Source organism: Gavia stellata, chromosome 11, assembly GCF_030936135.1.
Source record: "Gavia stellata isolate bGavSte3 chromosome 11, bGavSte3.hap2, whole genome shotgun sequence".
Classification (NCBI taxonomy): Eukaryota; Metazoa; Chordata; class Aves; order Gaviiformes; family Gaviidae; genus Gavia; species Gavia stellata.
The window spans coordinates 11,576,051-11,591,378 of NC_082604.1; the positions used below are offsets into that span (position 1 = coordinate 11,576,051).

Consider the following 15,328-nt stretch of genomic DNA (forward strand, 5'->3'; position numbering starts at 1 on the left):
TACAATGCTTTGAAGTCTTTTTCAAGTTCAAAGCACCTTCCAAACAGAACCGAATTAACACTCATCACAGCCCTGGGAGGTAGATGCCGTTAGCTATGTTTTGCACATGGGAAAGCATCCACGCACATGGCACGGCTGACTGCTTTACCCTTGACCACACCAGTGATTACTGACCAAAGTAGGATTACAATGGGAGTTTCCCGTTTCCAGCCCTACGCTATAGCTAATTCACTTCCCCCCCCCCCCCCCCCCCCCCCCGCACTTTGGAAGCACACCTAATTCTGAAAAGTAAAGAAACGTGGCAAGACGGTAAGCACAGTACCGTATCCCCACCTCAAGAAGAGCGTCCAGCGTGCTTTGGAAGCAATGCCCCCGGCCCGTGCAGGCGAGAGCCAGCGGCTGGGACACCCGCAGGGATGCTGTGCTCCCGGGTGCTTCTGCCACTAAAACAGGCTACCGATATTAAAGCCAAAACGCACACGGGAACGAACCCGACGTGTCACAGCCACCGCGGCGCGGGCTGCGGCACCTCCCACAGCCTCCCCGGCGGAGGATGCCGCACGCCGGCAGCCCGCCCTGCCGCACCGCGCTCTGCGAGCTGGCAGTCCCCACGGCGAGGAATGACAGCGAGCAGCCCCGCGCCGCCGCCCCTCGGCACCCACCTCGGCCCTCTCCCCTCGCAGAGACGCCCGGGGCCGCTCAACTCCCTGAGCGGAGCCGCGGCTGCCCCCGCCCCGCCCCCGGCTCACCTTCCCCGGCGGGCGCCCGGCTCCTACATCTCCTCCCGCTTCTGGAAGCTGATGCTGGCGTACGCGCTTAAGTCGTCGCTGGAGTGGCCGCTCCCGCGAGGCTGGCCCGGGGTCTTCGGCGACGGCGGCTGCTTGCCCCCCGGCAGAGCGGCGCCTTCGGCGGGGGGGTGGAGGTGGTGGTGGCGGCGGTGACTGAAGTCCTTCACCAAGTCCAGGTCGATGTAGTTGAGCCCGTTCTCCAGGGCGGGCGCGGCCCCCGCCTCCCGCCGGGCGGCCGGGGCGCCGGCCGCCTTCCCCCGCGGCGGGTCGCAGCCAGACGTTCTCGAAGGAGGCCGAGCTGTGGCGCTTCACCTCCTCGGCGCCCCCCGCGCCGCCGCAGGGGAAGGGCGCCCCGAGCCCGCCGCCGCCCGCCGCTCCGCGGGCGGCGCTCGGAGTGGACGAGAAGGTCTCGGAGCTGTGCCGCCGCCGGCCGCCCTGCGGGTCAGCGCGGATCACCTTGGCGCTCTGGTTGCGGCCGGGGCTGAGGCTGACGCGGGTGAAGGCGCTGCCCGCGCCGGGGCCCCCGAGCAGGGAGGAGGAGCGCGACGGCGCCGCCGACAGCTCGGCCGGCGGCCGCGGCAGCTCCGGGGAAGCCGTCGTCGTCGCCGCCGCCGCCGGCGGGGGCTTCTCGGCGGCGGAGCGGCCCGCCCGCACGTCGGCGTAGCTGAGCAGGAGGGCGGGCGAGCAGGGGGAAGGGCTATCGGCGCAGTCCGAGCAGGAGCCCCCGGCGGCGGCGCCCCCCAGCTGCATCGTCACGTAGTCCCGGCCGCCGGGGGGCCGCGCCTCGGCCGGGCCGGGCCGCGGGGGCCGCCCGCGCGGCGGCGAAGCCGGCGGGGCAGGGGGCCCGCGGCGGCCCCAGCTCCATGTTCATGTACTCCTCGGCGCCCTCGTTGCCCGGCGGCGGCGGCAAGCCCAGCCCCAGGGCGGCCGAGGGGAAGGCCGGCTTCTCGCCGGTGATGAACTCGATGTTGACGTACTCGCCCGGGCTCTTGGGCTCCGGGGGCAGGAGGAGCGGGGGCTGCTCCCGGGCCCGCGGCAGGGTGCTGGCCTTGGGGCCGCCCAGCGACAGGCGCGTGGGTCGCGCCAGGCGGCCCCTGGTCTGCACGGCTGTGTCCACCTTGCGCGGGGGCTGCGCCTGCGGCTGGGGGCCGCCCTCGGTGCCACCGCCACCACTGCCGCCCAGGCTGTCGCTGCTGGTGGAGGAGGACGAGTCCTCGGCAGCGTAGAGGAGGCGCCCGGAGCCGAGAGCAATGCGGGGCTGGGGGCTGCCCTCCTCGCCCGCCGCCGCCGGCCCGCTGCCGCCCCGCCGGTGCACGTGCTTGAAGGAGCGTGGCAGCGAGAAGTAGGAATAGATGGGTTTGTGGTGGGCCGTGGTGGCAGCCTCCTCAACGCCCGGCTGCCCCGCGCCCCCGAAGTAGCAGTCGGGCGGGGTGCTGGTGGTGGAGCCGCTGGCTGGGGACATGTTGATGTAGTCACTGCCGCCGCAGGGGAGCTTCCCTTCGTTGCTCTCCACCGAGAGTTTCGGGTGGTGGCCAGCGCCGTTTGTCCACATCTTGCCGTAGCCCGCAGAGCCGCTGTCAGGGGAGTAGCTGCCGCTGGGGGACATCATCATGTAGCCGTTGGAGTCCACCGTGGCTGGAGGGTGGCGGCCCCCCCTGCCAGGGTTGATGATCTGCTGTGGGGCCGATACACTCTTAGGACTCATGGGCATGTAGTCACCACCTTTGGGGGGCCCCCCGCCACTGGGCACAGGGGCTACACCTGGTGACATGGGCATGTAGCCGTCATCTGTGTGTGGGGCGGAGTTCGTCCGATGATGGCCACTGTCCAGGTGGTGCATCTCCAGACACTCCTCTGGGTAGGAGTGAGTGGGCACAAAGGCTGAGTGCCGGTAGGAGGGCAGCCGGCTGCCACCACATGGGTAAGAAGGCAGCATCTCTGTGTACTCCTCAATAGAGGCCACCGAAGACTGTGAGGGCGTCTTCTGGTGGGAGATGGTGGGCGAAGTGCCTGCAGAATGAGTTCGCTTCCTGAATGCCTTCTCCAAGTCGGCAACCTCCTCACCACCACCTCGAGGACAGCAGGGCGTACTAGGGTAGCGGGGCTGCTGCTGCTGGTGGCAGGTGCGTGGGATGAAGTGGCCGTTGGGGGCTGCCAGGCTGCAGCAAGAGGAGGTGGCCTTCCCCCCCATGCAGATGTAGTTGAGCTCTTCATCACCCCGAGCTGGTGGGGTGTGTCCCAATGAATCTGGGGTCACGCTGCGAAAAGAGCTGCGAAAGTCACAAGGGCTGGAACCATACTCATCAGAAGAAATAAATCCGCCATCGCTAGGGGAGCCGGAAACCGAAGCACTAGACCTTCGTGGAAACAGGCAGTCCGAGGTGGAGCCGTGGCCACTAGTGCTGCTGGATGACAGGCTGACTGGACTGGTGGCTGAAGGAGAGCAGCGCGAGGAAGGCATTGGGATGGACCGGCTGTGGTTGAGCGGAGGATGGAGCCTGGAGTTGCCGCGGTGTCTATGCGAATGAGTCCGGCTGGCACTGGGACTAACTGGGCTACCATCCACAGAGGCGGGCCTTGACATTGTGCCTTCCCCATCACTCGATGCTCGAACCCGGAAAGAGCTGGGTTTGCCACCCGTACCTCCACCCCCACCACCAGCAGGAGAGGTGGCCGTGACGCTCTCAGTCCTGGACCGGCGACTGAGCCCCACTTGGCTGGGTGGAGGGTTGTTGACATGGTGCCTGCTGCGAAGGGGCACAGAGATGGGGTTAGAACAGTTTGAGGAGGACTGGCTCTTGCTGCGGGGCCGGAATTCCTCGCTCATGGCTCGCATGGCCTCCAGGATGGTTTCATGCATGTTCTGTGCCACCACCGAGTCGTCCACTTGCATCCAGAACTCACCAGGCCCAGTGACAGCCGAGCGCCCCACCTCAATGAAGAAGAAGTTCTCAGAGTGACCACAGCGGCGGATATTGAGGAGCTGCAGCACCACAGCAGCCGCATCTGAATTCAGCTTCACAAAGCTGATGGTCTTGTTAGTCAGGCACAGGCGGTAGATGCCGATCAGGTTCTTTGTCTGGCCTAGGCCCTTAGGCTTCAGAATTACTTGCCAAACTTCCTTAAAAGCTGGGCCAGGGGCTACCTCACCATAGTTGTCCTCACCTGCTTCCCCCAGTCCCGCATTGCTGCCTCCAAAGGTGACGTCGCTGTGGTGGTGGTGGTGATGGTGGTGGAGGTGGTGGTGGCCCTTGGCCCTGTTGTGCAACTGCAGCAGCGCTTGGTACCAGCTCTCCTGTTCGGGCTCACTGTCAGCTGCAATGGCAAAGTGCTCGTCCTTGGTGTAGAGGGCCACCAGGTGCTTGTTCTTGGAGTCAGCCCGTTTGTTGATGTTGAAGCAGCTTTCTAGTGGGATGGAGCGCTTGGGGGCCCCTGACTTGTGTCTCCATTTCTTCTCATTCTCGTAATACTCCAGCCGGGCGGGTCCAGACTCGCTGGCTGCCCTCAGCACGAAAAAGCGTTTATGCATGCTCTTGGGTTTGCGCAAGTAACCCACCTTTCTGACATCTGAGAAGAAGCCCTCGTTATTATCTGTGGGGCTAGCCATGATGAGAGGCGGTGGAGCTGTTACTGCAGCTAGCAGTCCGCAAGACCCCAAAACAGCCAAGCCAGCCGGAAAAGACAACCACCCAAAATAAAAATCATGCAACAATTAAAAAAAAAAAAAAAAAAGAAGCAAAATAGCTCAGGAGCCTCTTTTGAGAACGGGACGGGGGAGGGACAGAAGCAGGGTGAGAGCAGCTGTTCAGTGGCAGAGGCAGCTTCCAGCACCAAATCAGAGTTTGCGTTGCTGTTTATGCCCAAATCGCCCTTAGATGGGTACGCGTGTCCTTAAAAAGTCCAGTCCCGATCAGTCCAGACGAAAGTCTCGTCCCAAGAGCAGCCGCCGGGAAAGAGAAACGCATCTTCCCTTGCAGGGGTCGGGCTCCGCTGGGGCCGGGCGCGGGGCGGGGGTCCCCTTCCTCCGCTCCCGGCACCCCTTCCCCGTCTCAAGTTTGCCTCCGCGAGTAGCGATTTCTGTTGCAGATTAAATATCCTCTTGGGGGCGGAGATTGTTTTGCAAAGTCCGGGGTTTGCACCCAAAAATCCACGCTGCTTTTCCCCCCTCCCCCCCAAAAAAGAGAAAACCAAAAAAAAGCCGCCCACAACACAATCCCCCCTTCCCCAAATATCAGCGCTGAGGTTGCTGCTGCTTCTCCCGCTCGTGCGTGCGGAGGAGGCTGGCGACCCCATTCAGTCCCATCTCGTTAGGCAGAGAAAGTGCCATTTCCACACACGGCGCAGCCCGGCAGCGGCGGGAGGGCAGGCAGCCCGAGTGCCGAAGGAACATCCTCTCTTCCTCCTCCTCTTCATTCCAGTCGGCAGCGCCTCAGCGGCCGGCGGCGCAGCCCCCTCCCGTGCCCCAGGCCGGCGGGGGAGCGGGCACGGCCGCGGCGACTCCCTCTCCGCCGGCTTCTTCACGGAGTTTCCCGGCGCCCCGCACCAAAACAGGCGGCGGGGGCCGCGCTCGCCAGTCCAGCCCCCTCCGCCCGCCGCCGCCGCCGCCGCGGCTCAGGCTCACTCCAAGGAGAACAACACGTGACGGCGCCAGTGCGTGGACCATCCCCGGAGCCGCCGCCGCCAGGCTCCCGGCCAGCCCAGCGCCGCGGCCCCGCGGCCCGCCCCGGCGCTCCCCGCCCTCCCTCCCTGCCCTCATTCAGCGCGGCCGCGGGGGCCGCCACCGCCGGGCCCGGCCCCGCGCCGCGCCGCCCGCCGGGGGCCGCGCCCTCATTGGTGCCGCCGCCTGTCCGTCAGGGCGGTGGCAGGGGGCGGTGCCCGGCCAGGCTGAGGCGCGGCGTGTAGTAAGGAGGCGTAGACGCCATTCAGCGGCGTGTTATTTATAACCGCCGCCGGCAGCCTCTGCAGTGTGGCGGCTTTCGCCGCGGCGGGCCCGGCGAGGCGGAAAGCCTCCTCCCGCCTTCCTTTCCGCAGCCCTTGTCGCCGGCTCCGCACGGCGGGGCAGGCCCGAGCGCGGAGCCGCCGTTACCCGCCGCCCCTCAGGGCGAGTCAGCCGCGCCCTCGCCGCCGGAGCGGGCCACTGTGAGGGGAGCGGGGCAGCCGCGGCTGCCTGCGATGGGGTGGTTCCCGCCGCCCGGGGCCAGCGGGGCGGGGGGGGGGGGGGGGGGGGGGGCAAGCCGCTGAGCGTGCGTGCCCCCCCCCCCCCCCGGCTGCGGCTCGTTCCGCTCCTCGGGAACCGCTTCCGGCTAATACGTGGCCCGAAGCGGCGCGTCCTCTGCGCTGCCGGGGCGGTCGTTCCCCGAATAAAGACCTAGCGAGGAGCGGGAGGTTTGGCGCTGCCTCCATGGAGGGCGGCAGGGCGGTCGAGGAAAGGTCCCCAGAAGAGTTTTTCCAGTGTCGTGTCAAGCAGTTAACTGTATTTCCCCGAATCATTATATGCTAAATTAAACTGAATACTCAACGCGATCTGCTGTTTACAGGGCTGAAACGTACCGTACGCGTAACTTTTGCCTCTTGAGTAGGAAACAAGTGTTGCAAGCCAAATCTAAACAATAAATTGCTCAATGCTGCCATCTCCAGGACAGTTGAAAATGGTCCCAGTTCCTCCTTTCCGCATCGGGAGAAAGGAGCTGCTTGTAGGCTTGATCTTAGGGGGTTTGTTTGTTTGGTTTTTTCCTAGCGCCACTTCTCTTGATAGGAGACTCCGAATATCCCGTGCAGTGCAGTGGATCTTTAATCCCCCCTATGCTGGCACTGGCCTGCCGGAGCAAGCTGTTCCCCAGCTGGTCGGAGGTGAAACTGTGATAGCAACACTCACACCTACTCTTAAGGCTGAAATGCAACACAAAATGATACTTTTGTTTGGATTTATGTAGGTCCAAAAGGAACAAATAAGTTAGAGGCTTTTCTAATGCATCTGCATGACAAAGTTTGTTGTCAGGGAGATAATGGTTGTACAATTATTTGAGATAAGAAGTTAGCTGGTCAAAAGGCAAAAAATTCCCCTGAAATAGTTGCAGAAAAACATGGAGAACCCAGAGAGGACAACAGGCAGCACTGCAAGCCACCCTCTCATGTTATCCTATAGATAACACCACAAAACACAGCATTGTTTAAAGGTGTTAACCGAACACAGGATGGCAATTTATAATGCAGAGTTTAGCCGGTAAGACACGAGGAATGAGAAGGAGAGATAATAATAACCCATGCTATAACAATAACCTGTATCATCATCTCATTCTTTCCTCCACTTCCCACTGTAGTTCATCACGACAAAAACAAATATTTGTACTGAAAATAAATCTGTTATACATACCTTGAGATAAAGCTTACTACAAACCAAACCTATTTCCATCTTCAACAAGTAGAATGACAGGAAATCGCTCACCCAGCCCATGCCATGGAGCAGCGGGATAGAATCACAGCCTCGAGATGTATTAAGATCAGCTATTGTGGCTATCATTAATAACAAGGTATGTTTTGTGGGCAGAGGGCACCATCACCGTACACACATGCTGAAACGGCAGTGGGTCCTGCGGCAAGAGCTCCTAGACCTCCTCTCCCTGTCCTTCCACAGGCATGGGAATGCATGTTTGTGCACAGAATATATGTAGCACTGTTTTTTAATTAAACGTTTTGCACATAGTAGGTAAGGTTATTAGTATTAAATAATGACTTGTATTTGCTCTGCCCCATTCTTTCCCTTGGCAAGTGATACGCTGATACGCATGTGTTAAGCGGAATGTTCTCTTGATAGAGGATAAGAACCACCTGATTTGCATTGTGTTGCACAAGGGAACACGGATTTGAGGGTAAAAGCAGGAGATAGTCCTAGAATCATAGAATATCTCGAGTTGGAAGGGACTCATAAGGATAGAGTCCAACTCCTTGCAGGACTACCTAAAACTAAACCATATGACCAAGAGCATTCTCCAGATGCCCCTTGAACTCTGACAGGCTTGGTGTCATGACCACTTCTCTTGGAAACCCGTTCCAAGTGACCGACCACCCTCTCAGTGAAGGACCTTTTCCTAATGTCCAATCTGAATTTCCCCTGACACAGCTTCATACCATTCATACCACATCCTGTCCACAGTAGGTGGGCAGACAGTTTATTTAAATGTGCTCCATTCATCTGGGGAACTGTCTCTTCAATAACAACTGATTTTGCAGATACAATTAAATTTGGTTCTTCTTACCTGTTTTTCAAGGGGATTCACTAAGTGTCCCAGAAGCGTTTTCAAACTTCATATACAGATTCATGTCCTTTGTCCAGCAGAAATAACAGGCAATAACTAATACTTCTAGCATATTTTGAAAACTATTTTTTTTTAGAGATAGTTTGCATCATACCAGACCACATCTTGGAATTGTTTTCTTGCTCTTTGAGTTCCAAAGCTCTGAAGTACTGCACTTCTCTGTAACATACATAAGCGTGCACACCAGCACACCAAAGAGAAGAACATACCCCTGCTTTTTCTATTTAAATACTGCCCCTGCTTTGACAGTGAGCTATTGAGAATTCAGGCTGTGCAATTAATTGCAAGGAGGTTCACATACTAGAATATCCTGGCAGAAAATCAAGACATTTCATTCCCTGTATAAATACCTATGGCTATCACACATCACTGTCTCTCTATACAAGAAATTCAGCTTCAATAAACATGAACAAAATGGAGGTTGCTATTTTAGTATCCATGTCCAAACCCTAAATTCCATACAACCAAGTTTCTGCAGTACCCTTCATCCCCATGTTCAGATCACACACCTCAGAATATATTGGAACTAACCATTCATTTGGAGACAATATAATTATTTGATGTAGAGAAGGAAAGGAGTATAATAGAACAGGTAAGGATCAAAGTTCCCATTTTTCATCTGCCTTAGTAAGTGGCTGAAGATTAATTTAGCACAGGGTAATTCCCTGAGGCACAAAGTGCTTGAAACAATTGGTTCCTCTTGTGTCACTACTGAACCTGGCAGAGCAGATAGGTACGGGCCATAAGATAATCAAAACTTGTCTTTTTGGTAATGCTGCGTCGGTGGAATTGCATCTCAGGAAGGCCACTGTGAGCATCCAAAAGTAATTAAAGATGTAGTGCTGCTCTAAATTACAATAAAGACTAGTTTCTCTTGAAGCCACCTTTACCTGTTCACAAAGAGACTCTCAGCTAGCTGCAAAAAAGAGGATAAATTATATTTCTAGCTCCTTGTGGGTTTTTTTTTTTTTACATTTGAATTAAAAATGGAGTGAAAGTAGGAGTTAAGACTAAACATGCACCTTTAATGCAGTAAGAAAAAAAAAACATTTTTCATTTATCTTTTCAGGTGACTATCACAGGCTGTTGGTCTTTTCTTCCTCTGCTGTCACCTCCTTTTATTGCTCTTTTTTTCCAACCTTTCTCTCCTCTGACACATCTCTGTGCACATTTCTCACTTTTCTACGTACCTGACTGTTCTGTTAAAAGGCTGTTAGTCTTGTTATTATTCTCTTCTAGACTTTTAGGATCCACTGAAAGTCTCACTCGCAAGGATAAAAAACAAAACAAACATTCCCCAAAAGTGAAGTTACATCACTGTAAGCCTGTAAGAAAAGCAGCGTGACTCTTGTTCATCAGCTTCATCAATTCACCATCCAAACCCAACTGACCAGCAAGTTGCTTACTCTAACCCCTACTCCCAGCTGCTCCTAAAACACTTGATCTGATAGATACAAAAGATAGAGATAGAGATCCCACAGCCTCTCTGGGCAACCTGCTCCAGTGTTTGCCCACCCTCACAGCAAGAAAGATTCTTCTTACGTTTAAACAGAATTCCCTGTATTTCAGTTTGTGCCCATTGCCTTTTGTCCTGGCACTGGGCACCATGGAGAAGAGCCTGGCTCTCTGTCCCTCCCATCACATCGACACAGTTATGTTCTGGCCCTCATTCCAAGGTTGATTTGATTGCATATTTTATTTGTCTAAGCTTATTTGTAGTATTTATTTTTCTACATTCAACAGTAAGGATGAAACTTGTGTAACTCCTCCTTCAAAAATAGTGTGGTTAACTCTAAACTAGTTAAATCATTACTTAAGTAAACAAGTTGTTTAATTTCTCTGTTAAAGGAATGGTAGTAATATCATGATTACAGTGGAAATGCAAAACAACAGATCTTACATTCCCGACTTCTACTGTCATCTCTTTGAGGCAAATCAAGAACATATATGGAATGACTAATTAGAATCTTCAAATGTATTACATTACGAACAGTAAGCGTATCTGATTGTTAGCAGCTGTATTCCACTGTATCACAGTAACAAGAACTAGAAAAGTCTAAGTCATCATTTCCATACCTCACTTATTAGGATTGTTTCTGTAGTGCATTCTCCAGTTCATGTGTAAAACAGTTTTACTCATATCAGCATTTATACAAAGCACATACATTAATTACATGAAATATTTAAGTTATGTTGTAGTGATGAGTTAACCAGCTTTCATCTTAAAAAACACACTATTAATTCATACAGATTTTTTTTTTTATTTTTCTACCTCCCTATGTACCTTCATACATCTCTGTTTAAAGAAGCCAGAAAAGATAAAACACCATTCCTATGCTTTCCATTGGGGCATATGGATATTCCACTGAAGTATCACTAAACTAACAGGAAGCTAAGCAATACTTTTGGATAATTCCCAGACTACACTGATCAACCTTCAGCTCTGCATCTATTATCTTTAGATTTCCATCTTGTAATATGTTCAGAAAAGGTTTCGATGCTTCACAGACCTTTTTTTTTTGGCTTTAATTCTGTCTCCTTCACCACAGACAAAATTGCCTGGAGCATGAATTTCAAAAGGGAAGTTACAGAATCTTTTATCCAATTTATAATAATTTTTGTCTGTGCATGGCTTAAAGCAATGTTCTCAAGCAGTTTTGACTGAGGAAGGGAGTTTCATAAGTCCACGGGGTTTTGTTTTGTTTTTTACCACTGTGGCAAAGTCCACAGAGGTATGAAAATGAAAGCCAAATAGAAGGTTTTGCCCACAGTCACTTGGTGATAGCAGCAAGTCTTGGTCTTGCTCAGAGTCAGCTTTATTTCATCTTTTCAGTGTCACAGTGTTTAACCATGAATGATAGATAAAGCAGAAGGCAATGCGCGTGTTATTGCCCGCAGTGGTATTTAGCAATTATAGAAGAAAGGAGAAAAGGTGTTGCTCCCTACAGGATCCCATAGGTGAGAGCCTTCCGAGGCAAGAATCAGCTACCTGTCTGCTCGCTCTGCTGGAGAGATGGATGGAGCCCAGCTGTGCGGACCCATCTGCTCCTACTATGTGCCACTGAGGTGGGTTAACTGTACTTTGGGATCCACCGTGTCAGAAGCTGCATGGAAAGCATGCAGCATTAAGTCAGAGGTCTTTCCTTTGGCCATAAGGAAGCTGCCTGTGACTGGCTGTCTTCGCTGCTAGTCCTTGCACTGCAGGCTGGTCTCAGGGCTGATTACTTCCAAGCAGGATGTGCTGCTGGTGTTTGATCATTACTGATTTCTCAGTTGTGTTAATCAGGAACAGGGCACTGAAAAGGGGATAACAGAGCAAAAGAGTAAGTGATGGTTTCTAGAGAAAAAGGAGTATTACTGTGTTTTTCAAAGAGTTTAGCAGTTGAGCTTATCTAAAGATCTGACTTATGTCCAGTGATAGTGGATAAAACTTACTGATTTTTATCGACCTGGGAAGGCACGGACTCATTTCACAGGCTTCAGCTGTGATTCAGGGTTCCTTGAGCTTTCACTTGTGTGATAGGATCAAGCTTAATCATGGCCCACTGATCATAAATGGAACATTTTTTTTTTTTGGTCTCTGCTCTTTCAAAGAATTACTAAAGGTTCAAAGAGTTGCAGAAAAGCCTCGACACTATGTGATGCTGGGCAATAAAATGGTAAGCGTAAACACAAGCAGGAAAAAGCAATTCTGACTTTAAATATTCAACGACAGGCTCCGAGTTAATTACGGATACTTTTGAAGAAGCTCTTGGAATTGTAAGAGGTAGCTCTATGAAAACATCAGCTCAATACTGTTATGCAGTCAAAAAGCAAATAGAACATTAGGACTTATCATGTAAAGGAGAGAAAAAGTAGAGAACGATTTTTTTCGATGTATAATCTATTGTGCACCTTGTCCTTGCCTACTCTGGAAAAACTCTACTTTCTGGTCTTGAAAACAGTATTAAAGAATTGGAAAAAGATAAGAGTCGATGATCAAAGATAGCTCAAACTGAGCTAGCAGACTAAGATTTTTCAGGCTGGAAAAAGAGTGCCTGAGAAGGGATATGACAGATATCCAGAAATATCATTACTGACATGGAGAAGGTGAAAAAGGATTGTTTGCTCCAATACAAAAGATAAAGGACATGGACTAAAACTGGAAGGTTCAAAACAAATGCAAAGTTACTTCTCCAGCCAATGTCAATGAACCTGTGAAATCATTGCCACAGGATGCTGTGACTTGAAAAAAATCAGTGGACAAATACTTGGGGAAGTCTATCCATGCAATACAAAGACACCACACCCAGCTCCGGAACTGTATAACGTACAGATCTGTAGAAGCTGGGACTGTGTTCTGGGTAAGCGCCACTATTTATGGGTCTTACTCTTGTACATGCCTCTGTCATCAAATAGCAGCCTAGACAGACCTTGGTATGATGCAGCACACACATGCTTATGCTTTTAAAGATTAACTTCACTTGATCCTGTAAGAGTTCTTTGATAATTCTTCACACTTTCCATGTTTGAATCCATAGCCTGGGCTGTGTACAGCCTCCTATAATATGACAAGTTCTGTAAGAACTACTGTTACTTGTGAGCCGTTTTTTGACTCAAAATTTGCATTAACAAAATTGCACCATCAATTGAAGGGGACTGCAGATCTGGATTTTGGACTTGGTTTAATGAAAATTCATATTCATGGCACACAATGGGGATTACTCATCTAAGTGTATTCCAATTTTAAAATTCTTATTATTCCAATGCTTCAGCTTCTTCTTGGTCAGGAAGCACAATCTACTAACCTTCGCTTCCTAGCCAGTAAGAACCAAAATAAGTCCATCCCAAAAACTTCATGATTTGCAAATAGTTAATTACAGGATTAGACTGCACGTCACGTCTTTTGAGATCACACTGGCCATACTGCACCATTACTTTTCATTGGACAACTTTTGGAGCTTACATACTTACAACATATATTAAATCCCTATTATCCCTTTTGTATATACCGCTTAATGATTTTTTTGTTATGAGAGATGGTCAGCAGAGTCCAATTTTCAGAAGGTTTTGTCAGACTAAAGAAATGTTGAGATTTCAAAACACAAGCTCAACAGGATGTACCTCAGTAATCCTCTGGACACAACATGGCATAGCGTAAGAGAGGTAGCATCAAGTCCAGAGTAGTCTCCAGAGTTACAGCATAACAAATGACGAAGCAGTGCAGATGAGAACATCCCCTTCCATCTTTCAACAGTTACTACATTGTACTGTTCTAATACACCAAAGAAAAAAGACAAAATGGTTTTCTTCATCCAGAGAAATTCATATGCACATTTGTAAAACAAAAGTTTTCTACATTTAAGAAACACACACAGTTGTAAACAGTGATATTAATTCTACATTATTTAAACAGGAACATTTAGGAACCTGCCAAATAGCCTTTTAAGTTACTGGAGTAAGGAATGCACTGACTTTTAAAAAAGAGCTATTGGACAAGGAATGATTCAAAGTACAAATTCAATTACTTGCTTAGAATCCCATACCTCTCCTAAACCATACTATCTCAGCAGTTTCTGGGATGAAACCCAGAAAATATCCCTGTGCTAGTGTGCGATGCAAGCAGCACTGATATAGTAATTTCACTATTTATGCACTGTTTTTCATTACACCTTTCATGCAAAAAGCCTTTACGTATGGGAATCAATCCCCCAAAAAATGTAATCATTTGCCTTCCATAGCAAGTGGCCTTTCTAGGATGGTCTGAACTGGACTCATCTTGGAATCACCTTAACTGGATGCAGTTGTTACCAGTCTTCATCTGTTATGTCTTCCTATTTGCAGATTTCTGCTCAGCATTTTTAACCATTACCCCAATAAGGAGGCCTTACATCAAGTAGTTGTATGGTAAAATGCTCAGGCAGAAGTTGTCATCCAAAGTTTGTTTTTTCTCTTGATTTCTAGATGCACCTGTAGCTGATTCAAGTGCAGGTCATTAGCTTCTGTTTTTCAGAGAGCCCTCTTTAAACTTTAAATATAAAAATATGGCATACTTATGCATGTTAACTACTATGATTTATGTTTTAGTTTGCCCCAGTTGAGAAAAGGTTTTATCTGCATTTGGGGAGGATTTGCAGGGTGGATGTATCAAGCACTAAAAATATTCACTTTCATATATGCCCACTGATGAGTAAGTATGCCTGCAAGTTCATACATTTTATCATGCAAAGGAAGGCACTGGAAGAATTTAAATCACATTTTCACATTATTCAATTTTCTTTGTACTTTCAGGACTCAAAATTTTCATGACTGATCTCAGACAAAAGGCAAATTTAGGAAATCTTAAGACAAAATCCGATCAATTGTTTTGAGTTCTGTCTGCATGAAAAAATAACCCAAACTACATTTTCCTTTTTTACCACTATTCAAATGTTTCCTTTTCTAGCCTGCTCTGAATAGTCTAGTCAAAATCCATTAATTTCTCTCAAGTCCTACTTCTATTTAGTGCAGATTTGCTGTATAAAATGAAAGGCACCACATGCATTTAAAATGTTACCACAGTAATTACCACTTAAGTGATACATGCCAAATTAGAACAGTCATTTTTGGGGACATCGCTGAAGAAACTGGTTTCAGCCTAATGGAAGTTAATAACTGCTACTTACTTGGAACATCGTTATTATTATTGCTTAAATAAGGCCAAATTTAATTAATAGGTCACGAGCAAGAATATTCTCAAAAATGCATGCTGATCCTGGTTCCTGCAAATATTGTATGGACTCAGCTGAAGGTGCGGAGAGGAACCACTGCAGGTACTCCTTTAGGGGAACCAAGGTCCTGCATGGACCATGGATGACATCCACGGTCCTGCATGGACCATGGATGATATCCACCAGTCCTGTGCAAACACCGGATATACTGAGCACCTGAAATGGCACCAGTCACTCAGGACTGGGCATCTGCCCCTAAGGCATTTAGATGTCTTGGTCACCCCAAAGAAGTGATTAGAAATACTGATCTGATTCAAGAGCTAATTGGGTGTGAAGGAATGGGGTTTGGGGTTTTGAAGTTCAGGAATGCCAAACAATATGGATTATGTTTCCAGAAACACATGCATCAATGGCACGCCGATCAATGGAAACCGCTCTATTCGATGCAGCATATAGTAATGGTAATAGCAACTTTTTTTTTTCGAAAATACAAATCAGCAAGAAAATCAAATGTGAAGAAATGTTAAGTTTATCT

The 15,328-nt window shown here is 50.3% G+C and overlaps 1 protein-coding gene across 1 annotated transcript; it reads right to left on the reverse strand.

Moving 5' to 3' along the window:
* Positions 1-772: 772 nt before the first annotated feature.
* Positions 773-4,395, reverse strand: IRS1 (insulin receptor substrate 1). The gene is given in 3 exon segments (XM_059822714.1): positions 773-1,024; positions 1,026-1,557; positions 1,589-4,395. Coding segments are annotated over 3 exon segments (3,591 nt in total).
* Between the last annotated feature and the right edge of the window lie 10,933 nt (positions 4,396-15,328).